The sequence below is a fragment of the Malaya genurostris genome, chromosome 1, assembly GCF_030247185.1.
Source record: "Malaya genurostris strain Urasoe2022 chromosome 1, Malgen_1.1, whole genome shotgun sequence".
Taxonomy (NCBI): domain Eukaryota; kingdom Metazoa; phylum Arthropoda; class Insecta; order Diptera; family Culicidae; genus Malaya; species Malaya genurostris.
In genome coordinates this window covers 133,694,896-133,721,995 of record NC_080570.1, presented here as the reverse complement: position 1 = coordinate 133,721,995, position 27,100 = coordinate 133,694,896, and the positions used below count along the sequence as shown (strand labels likewise).

At 39.6% G+C, this 27,100-nt stretch overlaps 4 protein-coding genes across 5 annotated transcripts in view; all 4 read left to right on the top strand.

Moving 5' to 3' along the window:
- Positions 1 to 27,100, top strand: part of LOC131425818 (cation-independent mannose-6-phosphate receptor) — a 263,633-nt gene that overhangs the window by 231,786 nt on the left and 4,747 nt on the right. For both annotated transcript variants that reach the window (XR_009229031.1, XM_058588024.1), the window contains exon 4: positions 22,756 to 22,972. Coding sequence is in view for 1 of the 2 variants with exons in the window: in XM_058588024.1 (XP_058444007.1) it covers positions 22,756 to 22,972 (217 nt within the window). In the remaining variant the exon portion in view is untranslated. The remainder of the gene's footprint in view (positions 1 to 22,755; positions 22,973 to 27,100) is intronic.
- LOC131425814 (dentin sialophosphoprotein-like) lies at positions 6,660 to 10,475 on the top strand. The gene has a single exon (XM_058588018.1). It carries the CDS (start codon positions 6,690 to 6,692, stop codon positions 10,362 to 10,364), a length of 3,675 nt encoding a protein of 1,224 aa, XP_058444001.1. The 5' UTR covers positions 6,660 to 6,689; the 3' UTR covers positions 10,365 to 10,475.
- On the top strand, positions 12,834 to 16,164 carry LOC131425816 (uncharacterized). Its single transcript, XM_058588022.1, has one exon. The coding sequence runs from the start codon at positions 12,893 to 12,895 to the stop codon at positions 16,031 to 16,033; it is 3,141 nt and encodes a 1,046-aa protein (XP_058444005.1). The 5' UTR covers positions 12,834 to 12,892; the 3' UTR covers positions 16,034 to 16,164.
- LOC131425822 (uncharacterized) lies at positions 20,856 to 21,387 on the top strand. Its single transcript, XM_058588028.1, has 2 exons — positions 20,856 to 20,909; positions 20,984 to 21,387. The coding sequence occupies exons 1-2, from the start codon at positions 20,903 to 20,905 to the stop codon at positions 21,271 to 21,273; spliced, it is 297 nt and encodes a 98-aa protein (XP_058444011.1). The 5' UTR covers positions 20,856 to 20,902; the 3' UTR covers positions 21,274 to 21,387.

Sequence of the window (27,100 nt, the reverse complement as noted above, 5' to 3'; positions counted from 1 at the left end):
CTAACGGTACTGTTTCGATCGTCCGCTCACAACAATGCACTGCTTCAGTGTATAATGTACAAAAAACCTCTCACAGAAAAAAAAGCACTATTGTCTATTACACAATAGCGATATAATCTAGTTTTGATCGTCCGGTCACGTTATAACACACGGCACTGGTTTTTTTCGCAGTAAACACAAAGCACGTCCGTTCGCTCGGAAGGTTGAAACGGCAATGAAAAAAAAAAAAAAATGAGCCCTAATTAGTGTCAGAAATTATTTAATAAAATTATTTAATCACACCACTAGGTGGATTAAAAAAGATTTGTCACAATTTCTTTCGAAGACAGAACGATCATCGCGATTCAAGCTTCGGGGGTTTGTTTGATGCGAATCACAATTGTATAGGAGAGGAGATCACGGAGCAAAGCTAGCTTCGTACGCACCCGAATGAACGACAAAGTATGAACGCCACAGCGACTTTCAAGCATGAGCGAAGGAAAGCGAACAATTTTCATTGACGTCCGTTGCATTTCCGATATTCAAACCACATTGTTTTGAGGGCTGCATGACAGAGAGATGTTTAGGAGGGAAGTGAAACACGATGTTTAATGCTGTTTTATGCAATTGTTTCCAAGCACCTTAAAGACTGTGATCAGTACCCTTTCTCATGACTAATTGCCTTGTTACGATTTTAGCACGATTCTAGTTTGGCAACATAATCGTTCGAATGTGACTTGGTATGATATATTTATTTAACTGATTACAGCAATAATCACTGGAAGGAAATAACTTTTTACACCCATATATCATTCGAATCAGTTTGTTGAGACGCCATGTGCACTCTATGATAGTTTCTTTACCTCTTGTAATAGTTGAAGTTTTTCGGTTTGATGATTAGATATCGTTTACTATATACGTACTATGCATACTACGCTATTTCCTAAATTCAGGGTTGTTACGGTCGTGCGGATTTCACAGTTTTCGCTGATTTAGTTTGGTTTCTGCTCAGATTTTGATGCGATTTCGCGCGAATTTCAAGAAACATTATTTCATATTTGTGAATCATTTGTCCGAAAAAATTTTTTTAGGCTTGATAGTTTTATGAAACCCCAAAAAATTGAAGATGGGCGAAGTTTCAGCGTTTCGATTTTAGGCTCTTCGATCTGGAATGGAACAAATTGCTATTTCAGCAGAGCTGTTACCAAGAATTACAAAAAAATGTGATTGCGTTTCCCATTCTGATGCGGAAATCGAAAGAAGATTTTTGAACTTAAAGATATTGATGTCTTATGGAAGTTATCGTCTCAGTGAAGATACATTCAATAATGCAAAGAAGGTAATAAGTGGAATGCTATTTTTCGATAATTTGATCAGAAATTTTGTGTTTGATAAAAATCGCAATCTGACTACATATCTGAGACTCAACATGGACTCATGCCAAAGCGTTCAACTTTCACAAATTTAGTAACCTACACTTCCTTCATCATACCTTCTATACAAGCAGGGCTGCAAGTAGATTCTATATACTCCGATTTTGCTGTTCCGTTCGACAAAATCATCATCATCACACAACGATCTCCAAGTTAAGTAGACTGGAATTAATTTTTAATTGGCTTCGACTGGGATTTCTTTTTGATTTAGTTTCGATCATGTCTAACTGGTCATGAAATGATAGTGAAAATAAGAGACTGCTCTAGCCTCACCATTTGCTGTTATCTCTGGAGTTCCTCAAGGAAGTCACCTTGGATCGTTTATATTTTTATTGTATATCACCAATCTAAATTATTCGATCAAGTGTATGACTGCAGCTGACTCAAAGTTCCTACAAGACTAGTTGGATAATTTAACTCACTGGTGTAACATCCACAAAATGATTTTTAATGCAGCTAAATGCTCCGTCATTTCTTTTAGTCACAAAAGGTCTGTATTCAAGTTCGACTATAATATTTCACAAACTCGAACGCACATCGTTTGTAAAGGACCTGTGTGTTCTTCTGGATTCCAAGTTAAATTTTAAGGAGCACCTAGAGTTTACTATCTCCTAAAGCTATTAGGATTTATTTTCCGCGATACTAAACAATTCTCTGATGTACATTGCTTGTGAGCTCTGTATTGCTTAACTAAATGATGAAAAAATCATCATTCTTGCGAATTTTTTTTTTCAAAACTATCGTTCAACAAAAAAAATCAAATGTTTTGTATAATAAAAAGCATAATTCGAACAACATTTTATAATTTTTTCGTGGAAAAATATTGCAAAATAAGTCGGTGAGGAGGTATTTTTGAGGATGCTTCTAAAAAATCATGATTTGCTGTGTCCACTATAGCTCAGCGCAGAATAATCAGAAGTGAACAAATCAAAGCAGCATAGTTAGATTAGAAGTTTTTGTAGATCCCATCGTTTCTGTTTGATTTTTAAATTTTTTTTTAAATTTTTGGTGGTTGTTCAAGGTGAAAACTACGATTTTTCACGAAAAAATCCGCCATTTCGTAGCTGTAAAATCTTCCCAAAGTAACAAACAACGAAAAGGAACACGTTGGGGTCTGGTTTTTTATATGTAGAAAGTGTGTGCAAAATTTGAAAAAAATTGGTGCAGTAGTTTTTGAATGACGATGGACATGGACTTTCAAAACCTGCTTTCGAGAAAAACCCGCTTAAAGTTTTTTGTCTATGAAATCAATGGACATAATTTATCACTCAAAGGGAGCCCGTAGGGTCTAACATTTTCAAAAAATCATATTTTTTCTTTTATAATATGTTATAATGAAACACTTCAAGAATGTTTTGTCAAGTTTTTAAGTCAATCGAAACAGAAATCTTGGGCCTGTGTGTCAGGCTCTCGCTTCTTCGCAGTATGAGCTAAGCAAAGGCCCATAACTTACTGAGTTTTGTTTTGATAGGCTTAAAAATATCACAGAATATTCTTGGAATGTTTTACTATCAGAGAATAGAAAGATAATAATAAATGATTTTTCAAAAGTGTCAGACCCTACCCGCCCCTTAACTAAGGACATCGCAAAAGGTGGAGAATAAAAATGAAATCGTTTTCATGGGGTTTCTCAAAGTGACGGACTTATCTATTGTGTTTATATGACAAACTTATAAAGATTTTTGAATTATATTTTAGTGGATATTCGAGTTCTGCGGAAAGTAATACCTGCATAAAAATAGTGGTGTAATGTTTCGCTCGAATATCGCGCGTTTTAGTTTTCGACTTCGCGCGGGTTTTGCGCGTTTTGATTTTGAAATTTTTCGTAACAACCTGAATTAACACTAACCTTCAACAATATACAAACGGAAGCGGTGCTCCCTCGTAACCTATCTGTTTGTGCTATCCACCCACAAAGTAAGGAGCTATCCCTGAGTTAAGTCCGAACGAGCGGTAGAAAAGTTGGACAGCACACGAACCAACGCGTTGTATTATGTATTTATTTATAATTTTATATCATTGCAAGGACAAGGCAACAGACCGAAACAAGTAAAAGATTAAGGCCTGCTGTACATTCAAAAGAACTTTATGTGGAAATATGTCTAAACATGCCGTACTCACCAGACCTTGCCCCGTCCGACTATCAACTTATTTGCATCGATGAAATTCTCGTCGAATGATTTATTTTGGGATAGTGTTCATGATTTGCCTGAAAGATTTTCAAAATGTGTACAACCCAAAACTTAGTGCTTTCAATGATATTTGTGTGCTCTTGAAAAATTAGCTAAGAAATTTGTTTAATGTAGAAACGCGTCTTGTATTTGTCTATTTTAGCGCTCGGCACGATATGAATGATAGCATTTGCACAGTCGGAATCTTCGGACGATTATTTTGTAGGAATCGTTCTCAATTCCTTCCAATGCAGTTACTGCTCGAAAAATCCACAGTGACACCTATTGTAATTTTCCCGAATAAGAGACAAGAGTTTACCCCGGTCCCGCAAACTACACACGATGGATTTAATCTATTTTGTTAATCTGCTCATTCTGGATTAAAATAAGTAAAATAACTTTTTCAAGTATACCTCGAGGGAATGTCAAGTGATTTTTCTTAACAAATTTTCAATCAGATTAGAAATATTTTGCAGTTCATTTTTGGGCCGAAGCTGTTCATAATTGAAAGTAATCAATAAGTCTAATTGATATTAGGTGACTCTTTCATTATTTCAGTCTCAATTCGATAACATAAATAGATATTTTGCCAAAATTTGAATCGTAAAATTTCCCACGCTTTCGCATACCTAGATTTATTACTGGGGGAATTTCCAATCCACAAGAAAAAGTTCCAATATCCGAAAAGTACAACACAAATATCTATCTCATCATGATGGCTTCGTGCACATCCGTGCATTCCTCTGTCAATAATGAAACCCCACAATAAAATTACCATTTCCAGAGTCCAACTACTCCACGCCCTGTCCTCGATGTATCCTTCCTTCATTTGCCTATTGGCCAACCGGTTGGTGGTGCCGACAGGATGATTAGTTTAATACCGCTAATAATCGTAAAAAAATCCTTCCTCCACTCGGCAAACTCCAGCGGTTCTAGGTCACAAAAGAAAACAATCTTGCCTATTCGCATAACAAGGATTTCCTACCTGTATCAGTGCGCTTTTCGTTGTATCGTTCTGTGCTAAAGTGAAAGATTTGTTGGAAGTTACGTGCCTAAGCGATGAATTTTGCGTTTGGTTTTGCACTGTTATTTCTTTTTCTCAAGACCGCCAAAAGATTCCAGGACGAATATTTTTTCTCTGTGATTCGTTTCGAGGCCACGTACGAATATTGAATCGGTTCTTTGAGTCGATCACGTACTCACGTTTTGGTTAGCGTGATGGTTAGTGAACTCGAGTAATACAAATTACAGTTCCCACATTCTACTGATTGAAAAGTATCACAATGAAGTAATTTTTAGCTTTCCAATCAAATGAAAACCTGTTTTTAAGACTATTTCTAGTTAAAAAGGTTTTGTCTGCCTGCTGGCTAAAATTTCGTAGAATGTATAAAAAAAACCTCTCATGTGAATATTACCACAGTTCCAGGGGCTCTTTCGACAAAAAAAAAACATGCATTTGAAGAAATATTAATGTTTCTTCAATCGAAGAACAACAAACGCTCCATTGCTTCCGATTGAGACTGCTGCTCCTTTCTGAAAAATTCAGGTATCGAATGGCAATTATGGCTATCGCAGTACGGAGGGAGAAAAACAACATATGCTACACGGATTGGTATCTTAGTAGGAAATGAAATCGAATAAAGAGAATGCATTCGTCTTTTTTAACGCAACTTGTGCTTGCAGTAGGACTAATTTGTGAACGAATCATTTAGTTTTATGGCTGATTTTGTTCAAACTCAAGAACTCTGAATTTATTGTTTTCGAAGCGGAAAATCGATGTCGGTTTCGGTTTGTATTTCGATTATTATTACTGTAACTGTTTGAATGAGAACCCATATCGGTTATGTGAAAAAAGAAAAATCTTAGCATAACATTTCTTCTGTAGATTTTGACCACTCTGAATCAATTGGCTTTACAGTCGAATATTTGAGTACAAAAGAGTTACAAGGCTAGATCCGTCCAGATGGGGGCTCGAGTATACGACAACTGCCTTTGTAAAACTAACGCCCTATGCTTTGTACCGCCGACCCAGGTGGACAGGTGTAATGAGGTACCGTATCTCAAAGCAGCTCAAGGGTGTCGGAAGAAAATAACATAAACAATGAGGCTCTCCATTATATAAGTTGAATTAACTCAGTAATCGGTTATTGCTTAACATTAACAGTAATTTATGTTTTACAAACATCTCTTATCAATATTTGCTCTCGATGAGAAATCACCTGAATGAGTAGAAATCCGAAATCATTAGTTCATTCGATCAAACTCATTCAGAACACAATATCAGGGAATATATTCCAGGATGAATCATGGCTTAAATGCGTCAAACCTCGAAACTAATGATAGGACATAATATGACTTCCCGTAAGTGAAAAGAAATAACGACCAGCAGCAGCTGTTAACTAGTGTCAAAAATAACTAAACACCTACAAATATTAGAGCTATAACAAGATGAGCATCAAACTAGAGGGGCGCTAAAGCATAAACTAAACGGTATTCAATTGCCTTACTAGGTGCAGTCGTTCCTTGTCACGTTGAATGTTTGTGGATGGGATCGAATTTAAGTTCCGTGCCAGCTTCGGTTATACTTATCTCAGTCGAAAGGTCAACTGTTAAAGGCAGTAGATAGGCATAAAATTAGATCTATGTATGTGTATGTATGTGAGCCAGAAATAAAATCGCTCCGTTTGTTAATGAGTCATAGACCCTATCTGATACACCTGTCGTTAAATTTATTTAAAAAAATGTCATACAGGGATGCATTGATTCATGGACGAAGATTAAAATTGGAACATTGATTCATTCAGTTTTTATTTCCACGCAAAAAAAAATTCACTCTTGGTAGTGACTCTGTCACTGCTTTATTTTACTCATTCGAAAAAAATGACACTTGATAAGCAAATCAACAAGACATTCATGTCTATCTTACGCTAATAATTCATCGTTTGACAGTTCGACTTTGAATAGAATGTACCACATCAGACTGTAACAGACTGTATGTCGCCAAATTTTATCAGAAAATGCAGTTTAATTTTTGGACGTTTAAAAACAGTATAAATACCTTGCAAAGGGGCATCCTATGTCATTTTAAGTCACTAGCAGCTTTACCATGAGCTGGGAAGTGTTTCTGTTTCTTGTATTCTCGGCTGGTTTCATTGACACAAAGGCCAACAGGTGCTCTCCGCGATGTGTATCTATTGAAGAGATTAATACTCTCTGGGCAAACGAAGATCCTAAACACTATTGGCAGTGCGATCCAGTAGACGAAGGTGTTTGGAATCCCGTTCTAAGAATATGTGCTCCAGCTACGTTGTTCAGTTTCCGTCAGCAAACCTGTGTCGATCCGGACGATTGGGAGGATGTCTGCATGCCTGGAAATGGAGATGGCAGTGAATCGGATGAGAATGAATCGGGTGTCACGGATCCGGATGATGAAGATTCAAATGGTTCTGATGGAGATGGAACTGATCCTGATGACAAAGATCCAGGAGACAATGATTCTGATGGCGATGGGACGGATCCTGATGAAGAAAATCCAGAGAGTGAGGAGCCTGATGATTCAAAACCAGTTGAAGAAGATTCTGATGAAAATAATCCTGGCCAGCCGGAAAGCGATGAAATAATTTCGGATCCTTGTATTCCACGGTGCAGAACACAGAAAGAAATCGATACCTTGTGGGCTTATAAAGATCCTGAACACTATTGGCAGTGCAATCCATTGGAGGAAGGAATCTGGATTCCTATTCTGCGAATTTGTGCTCCAGAGACGTTATTCAGTTTCCGCCAACAAACCTGTGTTCATCCAAGCGATTGGGAAGAAGTCTGTGTTCCTGGAGGTGAAGATGGTGGTGAATCGGATGAGAATGAATCGGGTGTCACGGATCCGGATGATGAAGATTCAAATGGTTCCGATGGAGATGGAACTGATCCTGATGACAAAGATCCAGGAGACAACGATTCTGATGGCGATGGAAAAGATCCCGATGAAGAAGATCCAGAGAGTGATGAACCTGATCCGGATGATGATGATTCAAATGGTTCCGATGGAGATGGAACTGATCCTGATGACAAAGATCCAGGAGACAATGATTCTGATGGCGATGGGACGGATCCTGATGAAGAAGATCCAGAGAGTGAGGAGCCTGATGATTCAAAACCAGTTGAAGAAGATTCTGATGAAAATAATCCTGGCCACCCAGAAAGCGATGAAATAATTTCGGATCCTTGTATTCCACGCTGCAGAACACAGAAAGAAATCGATACCTTGTGGGCTTATAAAGATCCTGAACACTATTGGCAGTGCAATCCATTGGAGGAAGGAATCTGGATTCCTATTCTGCGAATTTGTGCTCCAGAGACGTTATTCAGTTTCCGCCAACAAACCTGTGTTCATCCAAGCGATTGGGAAGAAGTCTGTGTTCCTGGAGGTGAAGATGGTGGTGAATCGGATGAGAATGAATCGGGTGTCACGGATCCGGATGATGAAGATTCAAATGGTTCCGATGGAGATGGAACTGATCCTGATGACAAAGATCCAGGAGACAACGATTCTGATGGCGATGGAAAAGATCCCGATGAAGAAGATCCAGAGAGTGATGAACCTGATCCGGATGATGATGATTCAAATGGTTCCGATGGAGATGGAACTGATCCTGATGACAAAGATCCAGGAGACAATGATTCTGATGGCGATGGGACGGATCCTGATGAAGAAGATCCAGAGAGTGAGGAGCCTGATGATTCAAAACCAGTTGAAGAAGATTCTGATGAAAATAATCCTGGCCACCCAGAAAGCGATGAAATAATTTCGGATCCTTGTATTCCACGCTGCAGAACACAGAAAGAAATCGATACCTTGTGGGCTTATAAAGATCCTGAACACTATTGGCAGTGCAATCCATTGGAGGAAGGAATCTGGATTCCTATTCTGCGAATTTGTGCTCCAGAGACGTTATTCAGTTTCCGCCAACAAACCTGTGTTCATCCAAGCGATTGGGAAGAAGTCTGTGTTCCTGGAGGTGAAGATGGTGGTGAATCGGATGAGAATGAATCGGGTGTCACGGATCCGGATGATGAAGATTCAAATGGTTCCGATGGAGATGGAACTGATCCTGATGACAAAGATCCAGGAGACAACGATTCTGATGGCGATGGAAAAGATCCCGATGAAGAAGATCCAGAGAGTGATGAACCTGATCCGGATGATGATGATTCAAATGGTTCCGATGGAGATGGAACTGATCCTGATGACAAAGATCCAGGAGAGAATGATTCTGATGGTGATGGGACGGATCCTGATGAAGAAGATCCAGAGAGTGAGGAGCCTGATGATTCAAAACCAGTTGAAGAAGATTCTGATGAAAATAATCCAGGCCAGCCGGAAAGCGATGAAATAATTTCGGATCCTTGTATTCCACGGTGCAGAACACAGAAAGAAATCGATACCTTGTGGGCTTTTAAAGATCCTGAACACTATTGGCAGTGCAATCCATTGGAGGAAGGAATCTGGATTCCTGTTCTGCGAATTTGTGCTCCAGAGACGATATTCAGTTTCCGCCAACAAACCTGCGTTCATCCAAGCGATTGGGAAGAAGTCTGTGTTCCTGGAGGTGAAGATGGTGGTGAATCGGATGAGAATGAATCGGGTGTCACGGATCCGGATGAAGAAGATTCAAATGGTTCTGATGAAGATGGAACTGATCCTGATGACAAAGATCCAGGAGACAATGATTCTGATGGTGATGGGAAGGATCCTGATGAAGAAGATCCAGAGAGTGAGGAACCTGATCCGGATGATGATGATTCAAATGGTTCCGATGGAGATGGAACTGATCCTGATGACAAAGATCCAGGAGACAATGATTCTGATGATGATGGGACGGATCCTGATGAAGAAGATCCAGAGAGTGAGGAGCCTGATGATTCAACACCAGTTGAAGAAGATTCTGATGAAAATAATCCTGGCCAGCCGGAAAGCGATGAAATAATTTCGGATCCTTGTATTCCACGATGCAGAACACAAAAAGAAATCGATACCTTATGGGCTTATGAAGATCCTGAACACTATTGGCAGTGCGTTCCATTGGAGGAAGGAATCTGGATTCCTGTTCTACGAATTTGTGCTCCAGAAACGTTATTCAGTTTCCGCCAACAAACCTGCGTTCATCCAAGCGATTGGGAAGAAATATGTGTTTCTAGAGATGGAATTTCAAATGATTCAAGCATGTGTCCTGCACCTTCTTGTCATTCTTTCGATGATACCAGAACACTCTGGGCATTACACGACCCACACTTTTTCCTTGAGTGCATATCGTCAAACTCCAGCGATTGGGTACTTCGTCGAACATCTTGTGCTGCGGGAACTTGGTTCAACTTCCACGTACAAGCTTGCGTTTTTCTCGAAGATTGGAAAGCCTGTGCTAGTCAACGCATAGATAATCACGAGGCTCATGCAGATCGATTCACTCAAACAGCTTGTCGTTGTGCTAGCTCTAGTATTGATTACGGCACGACCAACGCATGTGCTTGTAGTGACCCACTGGTTTCAGATAAGGTTATCTGTGGTGTACCAAGATGTCAAACAGAACAGGACAAACGCCTGCTTTGGCCTGGATCCGCGGGTAATAGTTATTATCGGTGTGTATCGGACGGATCGCTAGTTACCAAAGCCATTGGACTACGCTGTCCTGAAGGAAGGATGTTCGATTGGAATCTACAACGCTGTGTTCCCTGGATGAAAGGTGTTGTATCTTGTTTAGTGAAACCGGTGTCCAATCGGCCTTGAGTTTTTCTCTTGGTGGCATATTCTAATCCGTTATCATACTTGTTAACTTAGCACTTGTGTTTACCATGGAAAATTGTATAATTAGCAAAAATATACGATTAATCTATTGCAATGTTCATCGCTGTTTGACAGTAAGTTTTGTATACATTCCCATAGCTCACTCAAATCGTCATATTGCTACATCGTTATTCAAAAGAATCCAGTCATGGGTTACCCAATTAAGTTGAAGAAAGCGATTATTGTGTGATGAGTTTTTTATGCGAACGATCAAAACATCAAAACCTTAATAAAATAAACCACGGAGCAAATATTATTGAATTAGGTCCTGCATTCTTACAGACTTTCTGGATTAAAGTCGAGGTAAAATAAATGATAAAATACTAATAATCTGTGCGGGAAACATTTGATGAATTAGCAACGTTATCTTCGTGATTTAATTTGTAGTTTTCGTAGGTTCTCATTCACCAAAAACTTGTTATCTGTCTTCCTACAAGTGTCAAGATATTGAACAAATTGGCGTGTGAAAGTCAATTGAAGATAAAAATTGAATTTGACCGAATCGATGTCAATTGGTTATGTCGTTTGAGTCGTCATTCATGACATCGTTCTGTTTTTGTTCTTATCGTGTCGTGGTTCAAAAGCTGAACGTTGGCAATTTCGGTACGATGATTGTGTTGTATTTTTTGCAAATGATCTCATTTTGCCATTCTATTGATTTAGAATGGCGCTTAGTTGAACTCTGTGAGCTGTGTTCGATGGTTTCGAAAATAATGCGTCAAATATAGACGAAACCCCAGATTGAAAAACAGGATCTGAATGAAGCAGTTAAGGAACATTACGAGAAATATTCGTAATAGTCCTGAACATTGAAACAAATACAAATTGAACAGAGCAGTTTATCAAAGGATATTCGTGCGAAAATTCTTCTGTGATGAATTTTATGTATATTTTTACCAAACCTAACTTTTTGCCATCTCAACTACTGCCAAACCGTTTGATTGAAGCCAGTTTTAAGCCTACTTTCAACGTTGTTGAGCTGAAAATCCTATCTGAAAAATTTGAATTTCGTGAAAAGTTTCAGTTTTTTAAAACGAAAACGACAAAGAATTGGCTGCGAGATCTGTTGAAACAGAATGGTCAAGTTCCACAAAAGGAAAGTACTACCAACAGTTTGGGTCCAAAAACTCCATCCCAAAAATTTCAAACGCAACATTTTTAGAAACTATTGACCAAAACCGAGAACGTGTTTATGATTCTGAGCAGTGTTAGGACATGTTTAAATATAACAAACCGGATTTTTTGCGTCGATATGTGACAATGGATGAAACATGGATTCATCACTTTACTCCGGAATCATAACGATCGTCATCTGAGTGGACAGCAACTGGTAAACCTCATCCAAAGCGCCCGAAAGCACAACAATCGGGTGGAATGGTTTTGGCCTCGGTATTTAGGGATGTGCGTGGTGTAATATTTATCGACTTAAAGGAAATGGCATTAACAGCGAATATTATATAGCGTTATTGGAGCGTTTGAATGCTGAAATTGCAAAGAAACGACCGCATATGGCAAAGAAAAAAATTTTGTTTCATCTGGACAACGCACCGTGTCACAAAAACTACATGAATAGAACTTAGAATTGCTTCCTCATCCACCGTATTCGCCAAATTTGGCTCCCAGTGACTACTGGCTGTACGCAGACCTGAAAAAAATGTTCGCCGGTAAGAAAGTTTCCACGAATCGCTGAAACTGAGGTCTAAGAGAATCGTTATACAAAATTGATATTGAAATGTTAGAGCGGCGCTGGAATGATTCCGTTGTTCTTGATGGAGACTACGTAGAGGAATAAAGTTAGTGTTGAACCAAAAAAAATCTCCCTTAAACCTGGATGAAAAGCAGTATGTAACAGCAAAATCTGTGCTCAGAGAATTTAGAGAAAAAAAGCGCTTCTAAACGTGTAGATAGGTTCACATTCATCGTCAAACAGAGTTATTTTATTCCAAAAACAATAGATCCTTCCATATTCAAAATTGCAAGAGTAAGTTCGAGCTAGATCTGTTATCATACTGGCCTGTTCTTCTACAATCTTCAATCTAGCTACTGCTTTCAATACTCTGGCGAACGGTCTTTTGATTGGCTTATCTTTTCAAAATGAACATTCAATTGTTAGACTATTCGAACATTGAACTTCCAAATATCCTGTCGAATGGTCAATATTCGACGTCATAATGATGTAAATTCCTTCCCCTGCCTACAGTTATCAATGAAACCTCTGGCTTCACTTGTCTTCGTATTGACAATCTATCCAAGCCACAGAATGATTTATCACCTGCTTTCCGTGTTGGAATCTTGTTTCCACTGATAAGTGTCGACGTTTGATGGATAACATGAAAAATAGCAAAACTCTTTCTTAGATCTCCTATATAAAAGAACACTTACTAGGTTCGATTCGATTAGTCTGGACGCGAGTATAACACCGTAGACAGTAACAGGTTGAACCGACGGTTAGTGAACAAAAGTTTAAGAAAATGAGGAGATCCCTTGAAGGGATTTGGACTATTTGTGCCTTGTTTTTATGGTTCGATTTTGGATACACAGTGCAGCAGACTTTAAGGAATCCGTGTCACCCTCGATGCTTGACGAGTTTGGACATTGGAACATTATGGGCATCCACTAATGCCAGGTATTACTGGCAGTGTGAATCGGCGGATGATAATCTGTGGAACATACGATTGAAGGAGTGTTCGTTCGGAACACTTTTCAGTTACGAATACCAGGCATGTGTAGTTGAAGATTTCTTTCGAGATGATATCAATCAGTGCCGCGAGCTACCTCCACAAGATTGGATTGGCGAGTGTCCTGAGCCTAGCTGTGAGACGAACGAAGAAATCCATACATTATGGTCCACTCCCGATCCGAGATATTTTCTTCAGTGCAGACCGGAGCCTGGTGGGTCTTGGGTTATTCAGCAGATGCCTTGTGCACTTCCTACACTGTTCCATTTCGGTCAACAAACGTGTGTTCATCCGAATAAATGGGAAGCTTGTGATGGTGCGGCAACAACTACTCCGGTGACTACAGATCAACCACCTTCGGATATTACTCCTGTAACTACTCCGGTGACTACCGTTTCACCGCCAATAACTGCGGATACTACTCCAGTAACTACTCCGGTGACTACCGTTTCACCGCCAATAACTGCGGATACTACTCCAGTAACTACTCCGGTGACTACCGTTTCACCGCCAATAACTGCGGATACTACTCCAGTAACTACTCCGGTGACTACCGTTTCACCGCCAATAACTGCGGATACTACTCCAGTAACTACTCCGGTGACAACCGTTTCACCGCCAATAACTGCGGATACTACTCCAGTTACTACTCCGGTGACTACCGTTTCACCGCCAATAACTGCTGATACTACTCCGGTAACTACTCCAGAGACTACTCCACAACACACAGAACTCACACCTCCCAGTATTCCCATTCTGGATGGGTTCTGTATTGAACCGAAGTGTGAAACAAATGAAGATATCAATACTCTATGGCCACATCGACTGGCGGAATTTTTCTATCAGTGTCGTCCGGCGTTTGGTGGTGGATGGACACCACAATTGATGCCGTGTGCTCCTGGCACGATGTTTAGCTTTGCAGTTCAAGTTTGTGTGTGGCCCAACCAATGGGAAGATCCTTGCGATACATCCGATGCGACTCCGGAAGACCCTACTAGTCCTACTCCTGATCCGGAAGGTACTACTCCCAGTCCTGATCCTAGTCCTACTCCTGATCCGGAAGGCACTACTCCCAGTCCTGATCCTAGTCCTACTCCTGATCCGGAAGGCACTACTCCCAGTCCTGATCCTAGTCCTACTCCTGATCCGGAAGGCACTACTCCCAGTCCTGATCCTAGTCCTACTCCTGATCCGGAAGGCACAACTCCCAGTCCCGATACTACTCCTACTCCTGATGGACCATTGGAACCAGATTGTCTTGTACCAAACTGTGTCTATCTGCAGAATTCGGAGGTACTTTGGCCCACCAGGGAGCCACGATTGTTCTATCGATGCATTTTCCTACTGGATACAGTTTGGATACCGTTCCAAGATTCGTGCCCGGTGGGAAAATACTTCAGCTTTGAATATCAGAGTTGCGTTGACCCAGAGCTGTGGACAGATGTATGTGCAACGATTCCGGAAGATATTACTACAACTCAAATGACAACAATTTCGACCCCAGAGGATGATGAAGATGAAGGCTTTCCCTTGCCGGTGATCTGTGGCTCTCCACGGTGTAATACCATTCAAGAAAGAAGCATCCTATGGCCAAGCACTGTTGCCAACACATTCTACGAATGCGTATGGGTGGAAAGATGGTTCCAGTTTATACCGCTTCCGAAGCGCTGTCCAAACTTCCTTCTATTTGACTTTGTGAAACAAGATTGTGTTGATCCTAAAGATTGGACCGATATTTGTCCTATATATCCAACTTTACCACCGAATTGTCCAGAATGTTGCCCTACTTGTCCTCCCGTCACGGATACCACAACAGTAATTCCAGATGACCCATCGGCTCCTGAGGATTGGCCTTTACCAGTGATTTGTGGGAATCCTCGTTGTGAAACACCGGTCGAACAGAACTTCCTTTGGCCTGCATTAGATCCGCAAGGTTTCTATATATGTCTGGATTTCGGCTCTGGTTGGATCCAAGCAACACTCGTATTCTGCGAAAATGAAATGTTTTTCCAAACTAAAGAACAAAAATGTGTCCCTCAAGAAGAATATGATTACGGTTTCTGTCCGGTGTTTCCAGAGCTGCCCCCCGTTCCAACAGCCTCGCCATTGAATTGTCAGGACAACTTCGATCCCATTGATTTGTACCCGATCGTCTGCGATCAACCCCGTTGCGCAACGAATTCTCAATTGAGTATTCGTTGGCCTGCTGCCGATAAGGGAGCTTATTATTCATGCCAGTCCGTTGGTGTTCAGGTTTTGGAAAAATGTGATCCAGGATTGAAGTTCGACTTTTTCCGTCAATGCTGTACAATGGAACAGTCGGAAGTAGAAGTTTGTCCTATGTATCCTGTACAAACGCCTGAAAATCCGCTCGTTTGCTCGAATGACTTCAATCCAAGCGATCTTCTTCCGGTAGAATGTGACATTCCACGTTGCACAACATCATCGGAAACTGCAGCCTATTGGCCATCCCAACAGTCTACGAAATATTATAAATGCTCACTAAATGCCACTACCGGTATGCACTTTGCTGAATACCAAGATTGTTCGGAAGGCGAACAGTTTGACTATTTCCGCCAGTGCTGTAGCACCACTCCAATATTTTCCCCCACTGACGTATGCGCTTTATTACCCGAAACATCCACTGATCCTGCTGCTGTACCGGAAGTACCCACCGATGTTGGTTGTGATCAGCCACGATGTGACAGTCAAATAGAACAAATCTATCTGTGGCCATCGGTAGACCCCAACCTATTCTACAGTTGCGAGTTGTCTGAAGATGGATTGATGAAACCACAGCAATACAGCTGTCCACCAGGCAAATGGTTCATCATGGCGTTGCAAAGTTGCGGTGATACGTGGTTACATCAGAACGTGTGTGAGAAAGAAGAACCACAGTCACCCATTATCACGCCACCGTCGGGGTTGAACTAGCCTAGGAAAGGTAGCTTAGGGCACTGGAACTAAGGTGTAAGGTTTGTAGTGTATATTTAAGCAGTGTTATTTGTATATGTATGGATTTATTTTCAATAAAAGTTAAGGAAAATAGGCATCAAGAAGGAAAATGAAGCGCATGTTGATTATTTAATTCCATTTTTTAGGTTATTATATCCGAACGAGGATCATTTCACCGAAAGGCTTTTAAACGGTTAATTTCCAAAGTCTTCTAGTTCGATCATGACTAACTCTTGCTTACTACTAATCTGCCGAAGTGTTAAAAAACTGAACGTTGTGTGTGTTGCGTGATAAATTAAATCATCGGCGAACGACAGTTTTACACACCTTAACGGAAAAGTTCAAATCGTTGAGATAGAGTAAAAATATGACCGGTCCTAAATGGCTGCCTTGAGGAAGTCCAGAGTGAACAGAAAAGGGTCGGTTATATATGACTGTAGCCAATTCAAAAATGGGCCAGTAAATCCTAATCTATCGAGCTTGGCTACTGCTATTTGGTGGTTAATTTTATCGAAAGGTGCTGAGAAATCCGTTGTAGATGGTATCTATTTGCTGATGGGATTCCAACGAACGGATAATAAATGACGTAGATGATATTAGATTCGTGGAAGTTGATCGAGATGAGATTTAGATATGTAATTACTACAGTTATGAGTGAGAAAATCCAGCACTATAACATCGAATTATTTAGACACACTAGAATTTTTTCCCACTTTTCATCTTCTGGAATATTATTTTTGAGATCATACATGACCTTTTGCAATGCAAAAAAAAATTCCGATTTTTTGAAAAATTCTACAGTTCATCCAGTTCCGACTTTTGGTTCCGGTATTACAGCGCGGTAATTGATTTTTTTTAATTGCATGAGGATTTTGTCAAAAGTGATGACGAAACGAGGTGCGAATTTTTGTTAAATTTACCGATAAATTTATCTAGTTAACAGATCTTGTTAGTTGGTGGATATATAAATCTACTTTGGGACTAACACATGGATCAATAAGTCCCGAGACTAACAATGGAAACAACATTTTTTTGCAAAATTTTTTTTATTCATCAACATAATCACCTTTTAGGGTGATACAATGGTTCCAACGTTTATTTTTCGATAAACTGCTTTTTGAATCATCGACTCGTTGCTGTTTTTGTTCCATCAAAAGCAATCGCGGCACCCACTTGGAAAAAACCTTTTTCATGCTCAATTTTTCATGAAGGATAGTAAATACACTTCCATATGATATCTGTGTCATCTCAGCAATCTCACGGAGCTTCACTTTACGATCTTTCATTATAATTTTTGTCACTTCACGCACATTTTCCGGTGTAACGGCTTCCACAGGTCTACCCGAGCGTTCCGCGTCATTTATGTCGGTACGACCACGTTTAAACCGGGCGAACCACCGACAAATCGTTGCTTTTGATGGACAAGAGTCCGGATAACATTTTTCAATCCATTGTTTCGCTTGCACGTTGTTTTTACCCATTAAAAACCATGTTTTATCAAAACACGAAACTCGATTTTTTTTCCATTTTTTAAACCAACTACAAAACGACTTTACTCCAACCTCGATAACTGAGCTATTTCTAGTCGGATGACTTAAAATTTTGACCCGTTTCAAACAAATGTTAGTACTCTAGAAAGACGTGGTTACTGGTTTACTACGAGCGCCATCTCTGCTTTAGTCTCGGGACTTATTGATCCATGTGTCACTAGTCCCCGGTTTCCGCTTCCGAACGCAACGATAATAGTAAAGAAAAGCTCCAAAAAAGAAACTCACTTCGATTTCTCAGCAAATCTTGATTCATATTAAAGCTCTCGGTGTAGGGTAATGAATATCAAAACTTTCAAACTGTCGTACACAATGATGCAAAACCGGTACGCATCGATACGTGCTGGTACGGAAGAAGAAGAAAACGCATCCGCCTAGCACACAGCGTGCTTTGTTCATTTTTCTATAAAGTGCAGGGTTGCAGGTTCCCGGGTTGGTGGTTCAAGGCATAGGACGCTGGTCTTACAAGCCAGTTGTCGTATGTTCGAGCCCTGACCTGGAAGGATTCTTAGTGTCAGTAGGATCCATAGTACTAGCCATGCAATGATTCTGTACGCTAAGAATCGGCTGCGAAGTCTGTTGAAACAGAAAGGCCAAATTCCACAAAAGGAATGTAATGCCAAGACTTTGCTTTTAGGGTTGCACATTTAAATCTATATTAACTTGCCATAACTGTTTACAAATTGAAAAGATAATGGTAGTTTATACCAAAGAAAGTTTTTGATTTTATTCAAGTTTCAAAAAAAATTTCAGCCGGAATCTTCTAGTTATTTTTTTGGAAATATAAGTTATATGAAAAAGGCATCATTACACCACCAGGTGGATTAAATAAGGTTTTCAAAAAGTAACCAATGATCAAGTTCAAATGTATTATTACTGAAACTGTTGTCGAATATGCGACGTGAGCGTTGAGTCACGCTTTTCCGAAAGAACCGAAACAATCTGAATGAACTGTTGATTTTGAATAACATACATACCATGGTTACTAGTTATTGAAGAAAAAATATGGAAACAAATCTAACTCTAAATCGTTTACAAACCGTGCCACCGGTTCTGGTTCGAATTGACTAGTGTCAAGCGCAAAAATAGTAAGACGAATTTCCAGACATGGCAGTCACGATCTTTTTTTGGCGCACATCTACGGTCCTCCGTGAAACTGGCACCAATGAATACACTACTGAGTTCCCATCATACATTCATAATGCAAATGCCAAACCGTGAGAACCCTTTCGATTCGGTAGCTCATTTGTATATATTGAGATTTTATGGCACACTTTGGTTGAAATGATAACAATGCAATTAATCTCGCGCTCCACCAAGCGGTGAGTGCGGTCATTTCAGAAGGTACCGAAAACGAACCACATTTTTCAAAAATATTAATAAGCACGTACATGTCTTTATTATTTATCTTAGGTAACATGTTTATTCCTGATTCAACGAAACTTTTCTCCATTAAACTTCACTACATTTATATCCAATTGAAGGGAAACGGTGTCCTATGAGCAGAGATGCCATTTATACAGATTTATCTGTATTATACAGATTTTAGCATGCTCATACAGATTTAATACAGAGTACAGATTCTATACAGATTTCCTCGATTCAATACAGATTTATACAGATCTCACAAAAAGTAAGAAAAAAAAAAGTATTTGATTCCTGTGAAGAGAAAAAAGTCTATCAATCAACGGAGAAATCACAAATTTATATGGAAATCTGTTGTGAAATCCATGTATTTTATAATTTGAAACCAATTTGAGGTGATATTCAAGGAAGTGATGGCATCATGAAACTTTACTGTCAAACTGAGAGTTGTATGCAGAGATGCCATTTATACAGATTTATCTGTATTATACAGATTTTTACATACACATACAGAATACAGATTTGATACAGATTTCCTAAATTTAATACGAATCTCCCAGGAAGCAAAATAAAAACTTTTACGTATGAGCAATCTATTAGTATTTGATTGCAGTGACGAGAAGCAATGTTTTGGTCTCATTGAATCTAACATTCTACAGCCATAATGTGTTGAAATAACATCTTTCAACATAATTTTATTGTTGAAATTTAATTTTGTTAGTGAATACAGAAAAGTACAGATTTTTTATAGAGAGTAATACAGATTTCCTATGAAAATATCTGACATCTCTGCCTATGAGTGAAAATTCTTGCACCGGTGCCCGCATAGCTTTTTGGCTACCTGGGCAGCCATGGCCACCAGACGGCTACCAAAATTGATTCAGTGACGGTTGTCAAATCCAATTTGACAAAACAAATTCGCCTGTGTCTAATGTAGTTTTCGTTTTTGAATTGCATTACACCGGTGTAGCGAAAGCTGCACTTAAACCGTTCGTTTTTACCAATTGCACTACACCAGTGCTACACTTTTTCTGCACCGATACCACTGGTGTAGCACTTATCAATTGGTGTAGCTCTATGCAATGGAATCGTTTATTAATATATAATTCAATGGTTACTGTTTATATTTTCGTCATTTTGTTCGTACATTGATGCCTCAGTGTAGCACTGCACCGGTGTAGTGCAAATTAAAAACGAAAAAGCCATAAGTTAGCCGAGCGTTTTCATCTTCTCACCTTCGCTGAAAATGTCAAAGATTTCAATGTGGACAAATCCTGGTGTAACTGATGGTAAATCGTTCAAGAACACTTTTCATGCCGATTTTTCTTCGGAGTGGCTGGTCGTGTCGTCGGTAGGACTCTTTGGTTATCTCTATTTCTAGTAACTTTTTGGTTTCCAGCTTCTTTTTAACGGAAGCAGAAAAAAACTACTTTTGTGCGGTTCTCTAAGATTATAGGTTACCTTAAGGTTGAAGTAAAAATTATAACACCGATTAACGACATTGTAGTGAACCTGAGAAAATGTTTTGACTTTAGGAAAAATTGTTTTCTATAACATTTTATTCGGTTTTCCACCAATTTACTAATGTGCTATACGCCTTTAGCTAGACTACCGTTGACTAGTTGTTTGAGCAGTATCAATTGCAACTTTATCGTGTCTTCAGAGTACTTCTCATGTATTCCTTCGAAAGGAATAAAAATGTTTATCAAGTGAATTCTTTCATCAACAAAAAAACATCAATGCAGCTTATCACAGATTTTCGGTCTGATTGCAAACCTGCACAAGGGCCTGCTGATGCTCTCACAATTATTCAATTAAGATGACACGATAAAACTTGTGGGCTGATATCATTTCTAGCGTATAAAACAACCGGCCTAGTGCCAGAGTTCGTCACTTCCTTCTTCGGTGTGCTTACAATTGGACAGTATATTCGAATATGAAAGGTTTGTATTTATCAAAACAATAAAACAAAATCTCACGAATACGAAATACGATACGGTTATCTTTCCGCCAACAGTTGTCACGATATTGCTGTTGGCGCTGGTGGGAGCAGCCTCGGCACGATGCGTCCGAGATGGCACGTCCGGTCAGCCTGGTTGCAAGAAACAGGAAGAATTGACTCAGGGAGTCTGGCGTCACAATCACGATCCGACGGCTTACTGGGAATGTGTTAAACTTAACGAAGCTGGTGTGCTGAGGCGTTGCGGTAGTGATAGTGCATTCCATGCTACCCTCCTGGAATGCGTTAGCTGGGATGAGTGGGAGTGGGAACCGCCCTGTGCACCGATTTCGCGACCGGACAACTAACGGTGGCACTGGACAATAACCGCAAACAGTCAAGCATGTGGAGATTGATGGACTAACAGTGGAGAAAGATAGGGCTACAATGTAACAGCAATAAAAGTGATAACAGCAACTGAATAGTATTGTCATTCGGTATGAAACGTAAAGCAGAGAACACACTTTTCAAAGAAAAAAAAGTCTTTATTTATTAAAGGCAAAAATCTTCCCAATCTGCCATGAAGACGCACCTTTGTTCACCAGCGTGAAAGTAGGTTCTGGCACCACATGGGCGCTCAATTGGTACCCAGAACCCGTTTGGATCTGGTATGCACTGATAGTATAGAGTCCAATCGGTGTGGGGATATAGTTTAATATCTTGGATCTGACAAACCGGAACCGGACAGATCCCTCTTTCCGGCTCGGTGGTGGGACTGGAAGACGAAGTTTCTGTCGTGGTAGGGACAGTAATTTCTTCTGTGGTCTCGGTGTCTGCTTCGTTCGTCTCTTCCGTAGTTTCGGTTTCTGAAGTCTCTTCGGTAGTTTCAGTTTCTGTAGTCTCTTCCGTCGTTTCTGTTTCTGAAGTCTCTTCGGTTGTTTCAGTTTCTGTAGTCTCTTCCGTCGTTTCACTTTCCTCAGTTGTTTCCGTTTCTACCGTTGTTTCGGTTGTGCTCACGTCATCAAATGTGCAGTCCCGCTCCCAAACGTCGTTGTGGATACACTTCTGCAGAGTCCAACTGAACAGTGTATCCGTATTACATTCTCTTCTCACTGCTTCCATTCCTCCTTCAGGCCCTGGAACGCACTGCAGAAAGAAGCTTGGATCGTCATAAGGCCAGAGTTTCCTCAGGTCATACTTGGTTTTGCACACCACTTGAGGGCACTGCGGTAGTTCAAGAGTCGGACAAGGATTTTCCCACTCGGACGGATCCACACATTTTTGTCGGACGAAATGAAACAATTTCTGGTCCATGCAAGGTCTCCGCACCAGTTCCCAATCGCTTTCTTCACAGCTTAGAAAGAAATTCGGATCGTAGAATGGCCATAAAATCGCTCGTCCTTCGTCAGAATCACACTCCGGTTCCAGGCAACTCAGGTCACTTATATCAATAACTTTTCCGCAGGAGTAAAAAATACTGCATAATAACACGAACAGTCGCAGATTTGTTGTCATTGTAGATGGGTTCACGTCTCGTAACTGACTAATTGGTCGTTATAGCTGGAATGCATTCGGAAAAAATAATCTAATCTATGAACGACATTCGGTTTATATCGATATGAATTAATATTGCAGTCCGGAAAAAAGTTTGATTAGATTAAGATTTTCGAATAACAAAACCTGTTATCATCGGAAGTACGAATTGTTTCATTCGCATGATTACTCGGCTCAATGAATGAAGTCCTAATCTGGCTTCTAATGGCGTTTCCAGTAATTGTAGCTTCCTTTACATTTTCCACCACAGTCTAACATAAATCATAAATTCCGTGTTTTGTTTGTTTATTTTGCAGCAAAGTGCTTGTCATCTGATATTAACTCAGCAGACACCAAAAATATGCGCTTTCGTTGGCGCTTCCTCAAGAACGGGTGGAAATGACGATAAAGATCACTCGACGGAACACAACCTGTCGTCAACTCCGGAAACTAAAACCTCAACTCAAACAGAAAGTTCATCCAGTATGAATGACAATTCTGCGGAAGTGTCCGGATCTCCTGGAAGTGCACTTGGTAAGTATTGTGTTATTACGAGAGACCTCCCATATGAACTAGAGATTTTGTTGTTGTTGTTAGAGACTAGAGACAAGAAGATGTTGAAAGATAATATTTGCATTAAGAATTCATTATCTAGAAATGATGTAAAATTTGTTGGTTTATGATAATTATATTCTACCACTTGTCCCGGGTTGGCTGTTCAATGCATAGGGCACTGGTCTTACAAGCCTGTTGTCGTACGTTTCAGCCCGACTTGGAAGGATTCTTCGTGTCAGTAGGACCGTAGCATCAGCCAAGCAATGATTCTGTAGGCTCTGAATCGGCTGAGAAGTCTGTTGAAGTAGAAGATCAAATTCTACAAAAGGAATGTGTAATACCATGGCTTTGCTTTGCACTCTATCAAAAAATCATACAAATTTTACTTGATAGAAATACTACCCGCGATAAGTGTTTGCATTCAGTTCGCGTTCGCATACCGCTCTTTCTCACTTTCGAAATAAGCAAATCTGATAAGCAAGTTATTGTTCTTTTCTTCATAATGTTCATTTTATTCGGCTCCTTTGCACTTAAGCTTAACGCGGCCGTTATACAATATTGTTTATTTTTTTTGCTGGATCTCGATTTTATTTTCTTCCTTGGAGAAGAGGCGCTTTCATTGCTATCCAGCGCATGAAGGGGGAGCAGTGGTTCGCTATTCACGCTCACGTCCATTGGTTCGGCATCACTGTTGTTGGCGGAATAATCGTTACTTTTAGTCCAGGCTTTGGGTAAGTTGTTAGCTGCAGCTGGTGTACCTTGTTCTATATGGGATGCTGTTGTTGTTGATGGCTGTCTTCGATGTACTGGGGTTTTTCTGGGGTTGGTGTGGGGTGGAGCGCTGTTGTCCTTTGGTGCAGATGTCTTCTTGTCCAGTTTTTCACATGGCTTACCATAGTGAACATAGCTTTTTGGCAATATTGACATCTGACCATCTGATTGTCATAGGTAACAAGTGATTTGCATGGAACCCTTGTATCTTGGTCGAATATCACATAAAAAGGTATAGCCTTCTCCAAGCGTATGCGTAACAAACGTACGCCATTTAAAATACCGCGGAAAAAGTTCTTCCACACTTCTCATTCGATGGAAAGAATCTCTCCGTACTGGGACATAGTTTTGCGAATATAAGGATTACAGATGCTTGAGGCTAGATGATGCACACGCACTTCTATAGCACTTCTAGTGTACTCCAAACCGGAATTCATTCCAATTTCGCAGAATCGGCTGAAATTATGTTCTACAAACTTAGATTCAAATGAAAGGTAATATGTCTCCATAAGCAAGTGTAGAATTTTGTCCGGATTTGACTTTCGGTTCCGCAATTATAGGATTAATTATGAAATTGCAACCTGGCATTTATCTGTATGGGGTGACCACGCTCGAGTGCATTCTCCTAGGTACACATCATTTATTACTGAATATACAACTAGTTGTCACTCGTTCGATGCGAACGGATCACAAAGCAAATCTTACGCCTCAATTGTGTTTGACTAACCCTAGGTAATAAAATTGTCTGGTCACACATTTCATTCGCGACACCTGAATAAAAGGTTTTTTTTATATTCACGTCATCACAGGATAACAGTCAATAAGGCGAGGCTCTAGACAGCACCTGAGCTGAAGTAGATCGCCCGTAGTTGCACTTCTTGATTGACCTAATGAGTGGAAATGTACAATGAACCAAGAAAATTAAGCTTGGGAGAAGCAAATCATTTTCACTGTACATGCCCACTCACTCCTAAATGATCAATAACGACGCCGGCTACGACCAAAGGCGGTGCCACTGAGGAAAAGGAAGGAATATTAGTCTGATACTCGTTGTTTCTAGAGACCGCGGGTACCACGAGCATCACGGGATAGGAGATGTGTTAATAGAGAGGAAAAGAGATCCTTAGGTGCTTTTGTAAACAATATGATCTCAACAAAAGCTGATTTTCGATATTCAGGAGAAACATAATAAGGCATTATAAGTAAGAAAAATTTAAAATATCTCTAAGGAACGATCTCGCCAGTATCCTTTTTCTCCTATTCGCATTGCTGTTACCAACGCGAGATGAAACACGACTACTGAAAACATAAAATTGAATAAACATCCGCGGGTGGGTTCTCCAATAAATTTTTATTTATTTGTAGTTGAAATTCGAATAACCGAAGAATATTCTGTTGTAATTAGGAAAAAACATTGATTTTTTTCAATTAGAATTTCAACCAATATTTTTAATATTCCGCTTGAGAATAAATCTAAGTTTTTTGCTTTCAGAATGATCTACAGATTGATAGTATTGACTTTGCTTGTTGACACCGCTCTGAAATAATTGGTTTGACCGTTTATTCCACCATTCCATTTGTTTAAACCTTTAATTTCGATTACGAAAATTGATGACCTAACCTCATTTAGCATCAATATCTAAATATAGTAAAGTATTGAAGAAATTAAGGGTTTATTTTTTATGCACAAGTTGAATGAATGCAAAAGTTTTACCCATTCCGTAGGTTTGTTTAAAGAAAAATTACTATGTTAGTAATTACTTCCGCATTTAATACTCGATTCCTATATTGCTCTATGTGATAATTTGCTAACGTCATCGTTTTCTTGGTCCATAATGTGAAACATAGAAGGCGCGGAGTTGAGTTGAGTTTTGCGTTTGAAAGCCAATTGAACAATCCAATCAGCGTGGTCACCACGAGATAGCGTTATGGTGATTGTTTTGACTTATCTCATGTATTTAAAAAAAATTTTGACGATTTTTTTCAATTTACTTGAGTTTGAAAGAATGCACATGGCAAAACCTTACAAATATGGGTAAGAAAAACGATTATTCACGTGTTGTCATCAAATATATGATTTCAAATTGTCCTATACTCTTGACAATCTAGGATGAAATTTGAACTTTTCAGTTCACATACTGATTTGATTTAGATGATAAAACATGAGTAAATAGACTAGTCATAAAACTTTTGATCATAATTTATCAATTAATCTCAAAATCCAACCCAAAAAAACAAAGAATATCCCAGATATGAAAACAGTACCCAATGATGTGCAGACGGCGCTTCGATCGGTTAATATAGTTGAATTTTGGGGTGGTAAATTCTCAGTTTCCGCCGATTGAGCCTCTTTTGTTCTGCGAATCAATATTATTCAATTAATAGCACTCTCACTACTAATCGCACACTTGTCACACCTGTACTATCACTCAACATAACTGTTTCGACTAAATTTTTAACTAGGTTTACGTATTAAACAACACATTGAAATTAGACTTTTTTGAAAGCAGCATTTAGGCTGTGAACCATCTCGCGGTTAATTTTAACTTTTGGTTTAAATCTGACGCACGAGCGGTTAATGTACGATTCAGACGATCCGGCTTCTTCCGTCACCGTCACCGGAACGTCAGCCTCCGTCAAAATTAGACAAATGAGTTTTCCCTTTGCGCATTCACACGATCCAGCACAGATCCGGAACGTCAACGTCCGTCAACGGCAAGCTCCGTCAACATTTCTCCGAAAGAATATTTGACGGACTGTGATTATCGCACACATGCACGATTCATATGATTACGGTATTGAGCTGACGTTTGTTATGTATGTATTCGGTGTCAAGATCCCACTCTTAAACAAAATATACCACATATAGGTAATTAAATTTATCAGTAGATTTGCAAAGTACGTTACGTTGGTGAGTGGAACTGATTGTTTTGTTTTTTCCTCTTTCTAGCTAATTTGGAAAGTTATTTATTCGATTAAAAGGTAGGAAAACAACAGATCGATTGGCTTCAAAAGCTCCCAGATTTTGTATTAGTGGAATACAATTGTGCGAAACTAAGTTCTTCAAATTCTGCGTGTAAGAAAATGACATGACGGACACGGATAGGAAACCGGATCGTGTGAATCAGAATGACGGTGACGGACGTTGACGTTCCGGTGACGGTGACGGAAGAAGCCGGACGGTCTGAATCGTACTTAATTCGATGTTGTCAAAAATAACCCTGCTCGAAAGCAGAGATGCCAGATATTTTCATAGAAAATCTGTATTGATTCTGATAAAATATCTGTATTTATCTGTATTCGCTAATAAAATGAAATTTCTACAATACAATTATG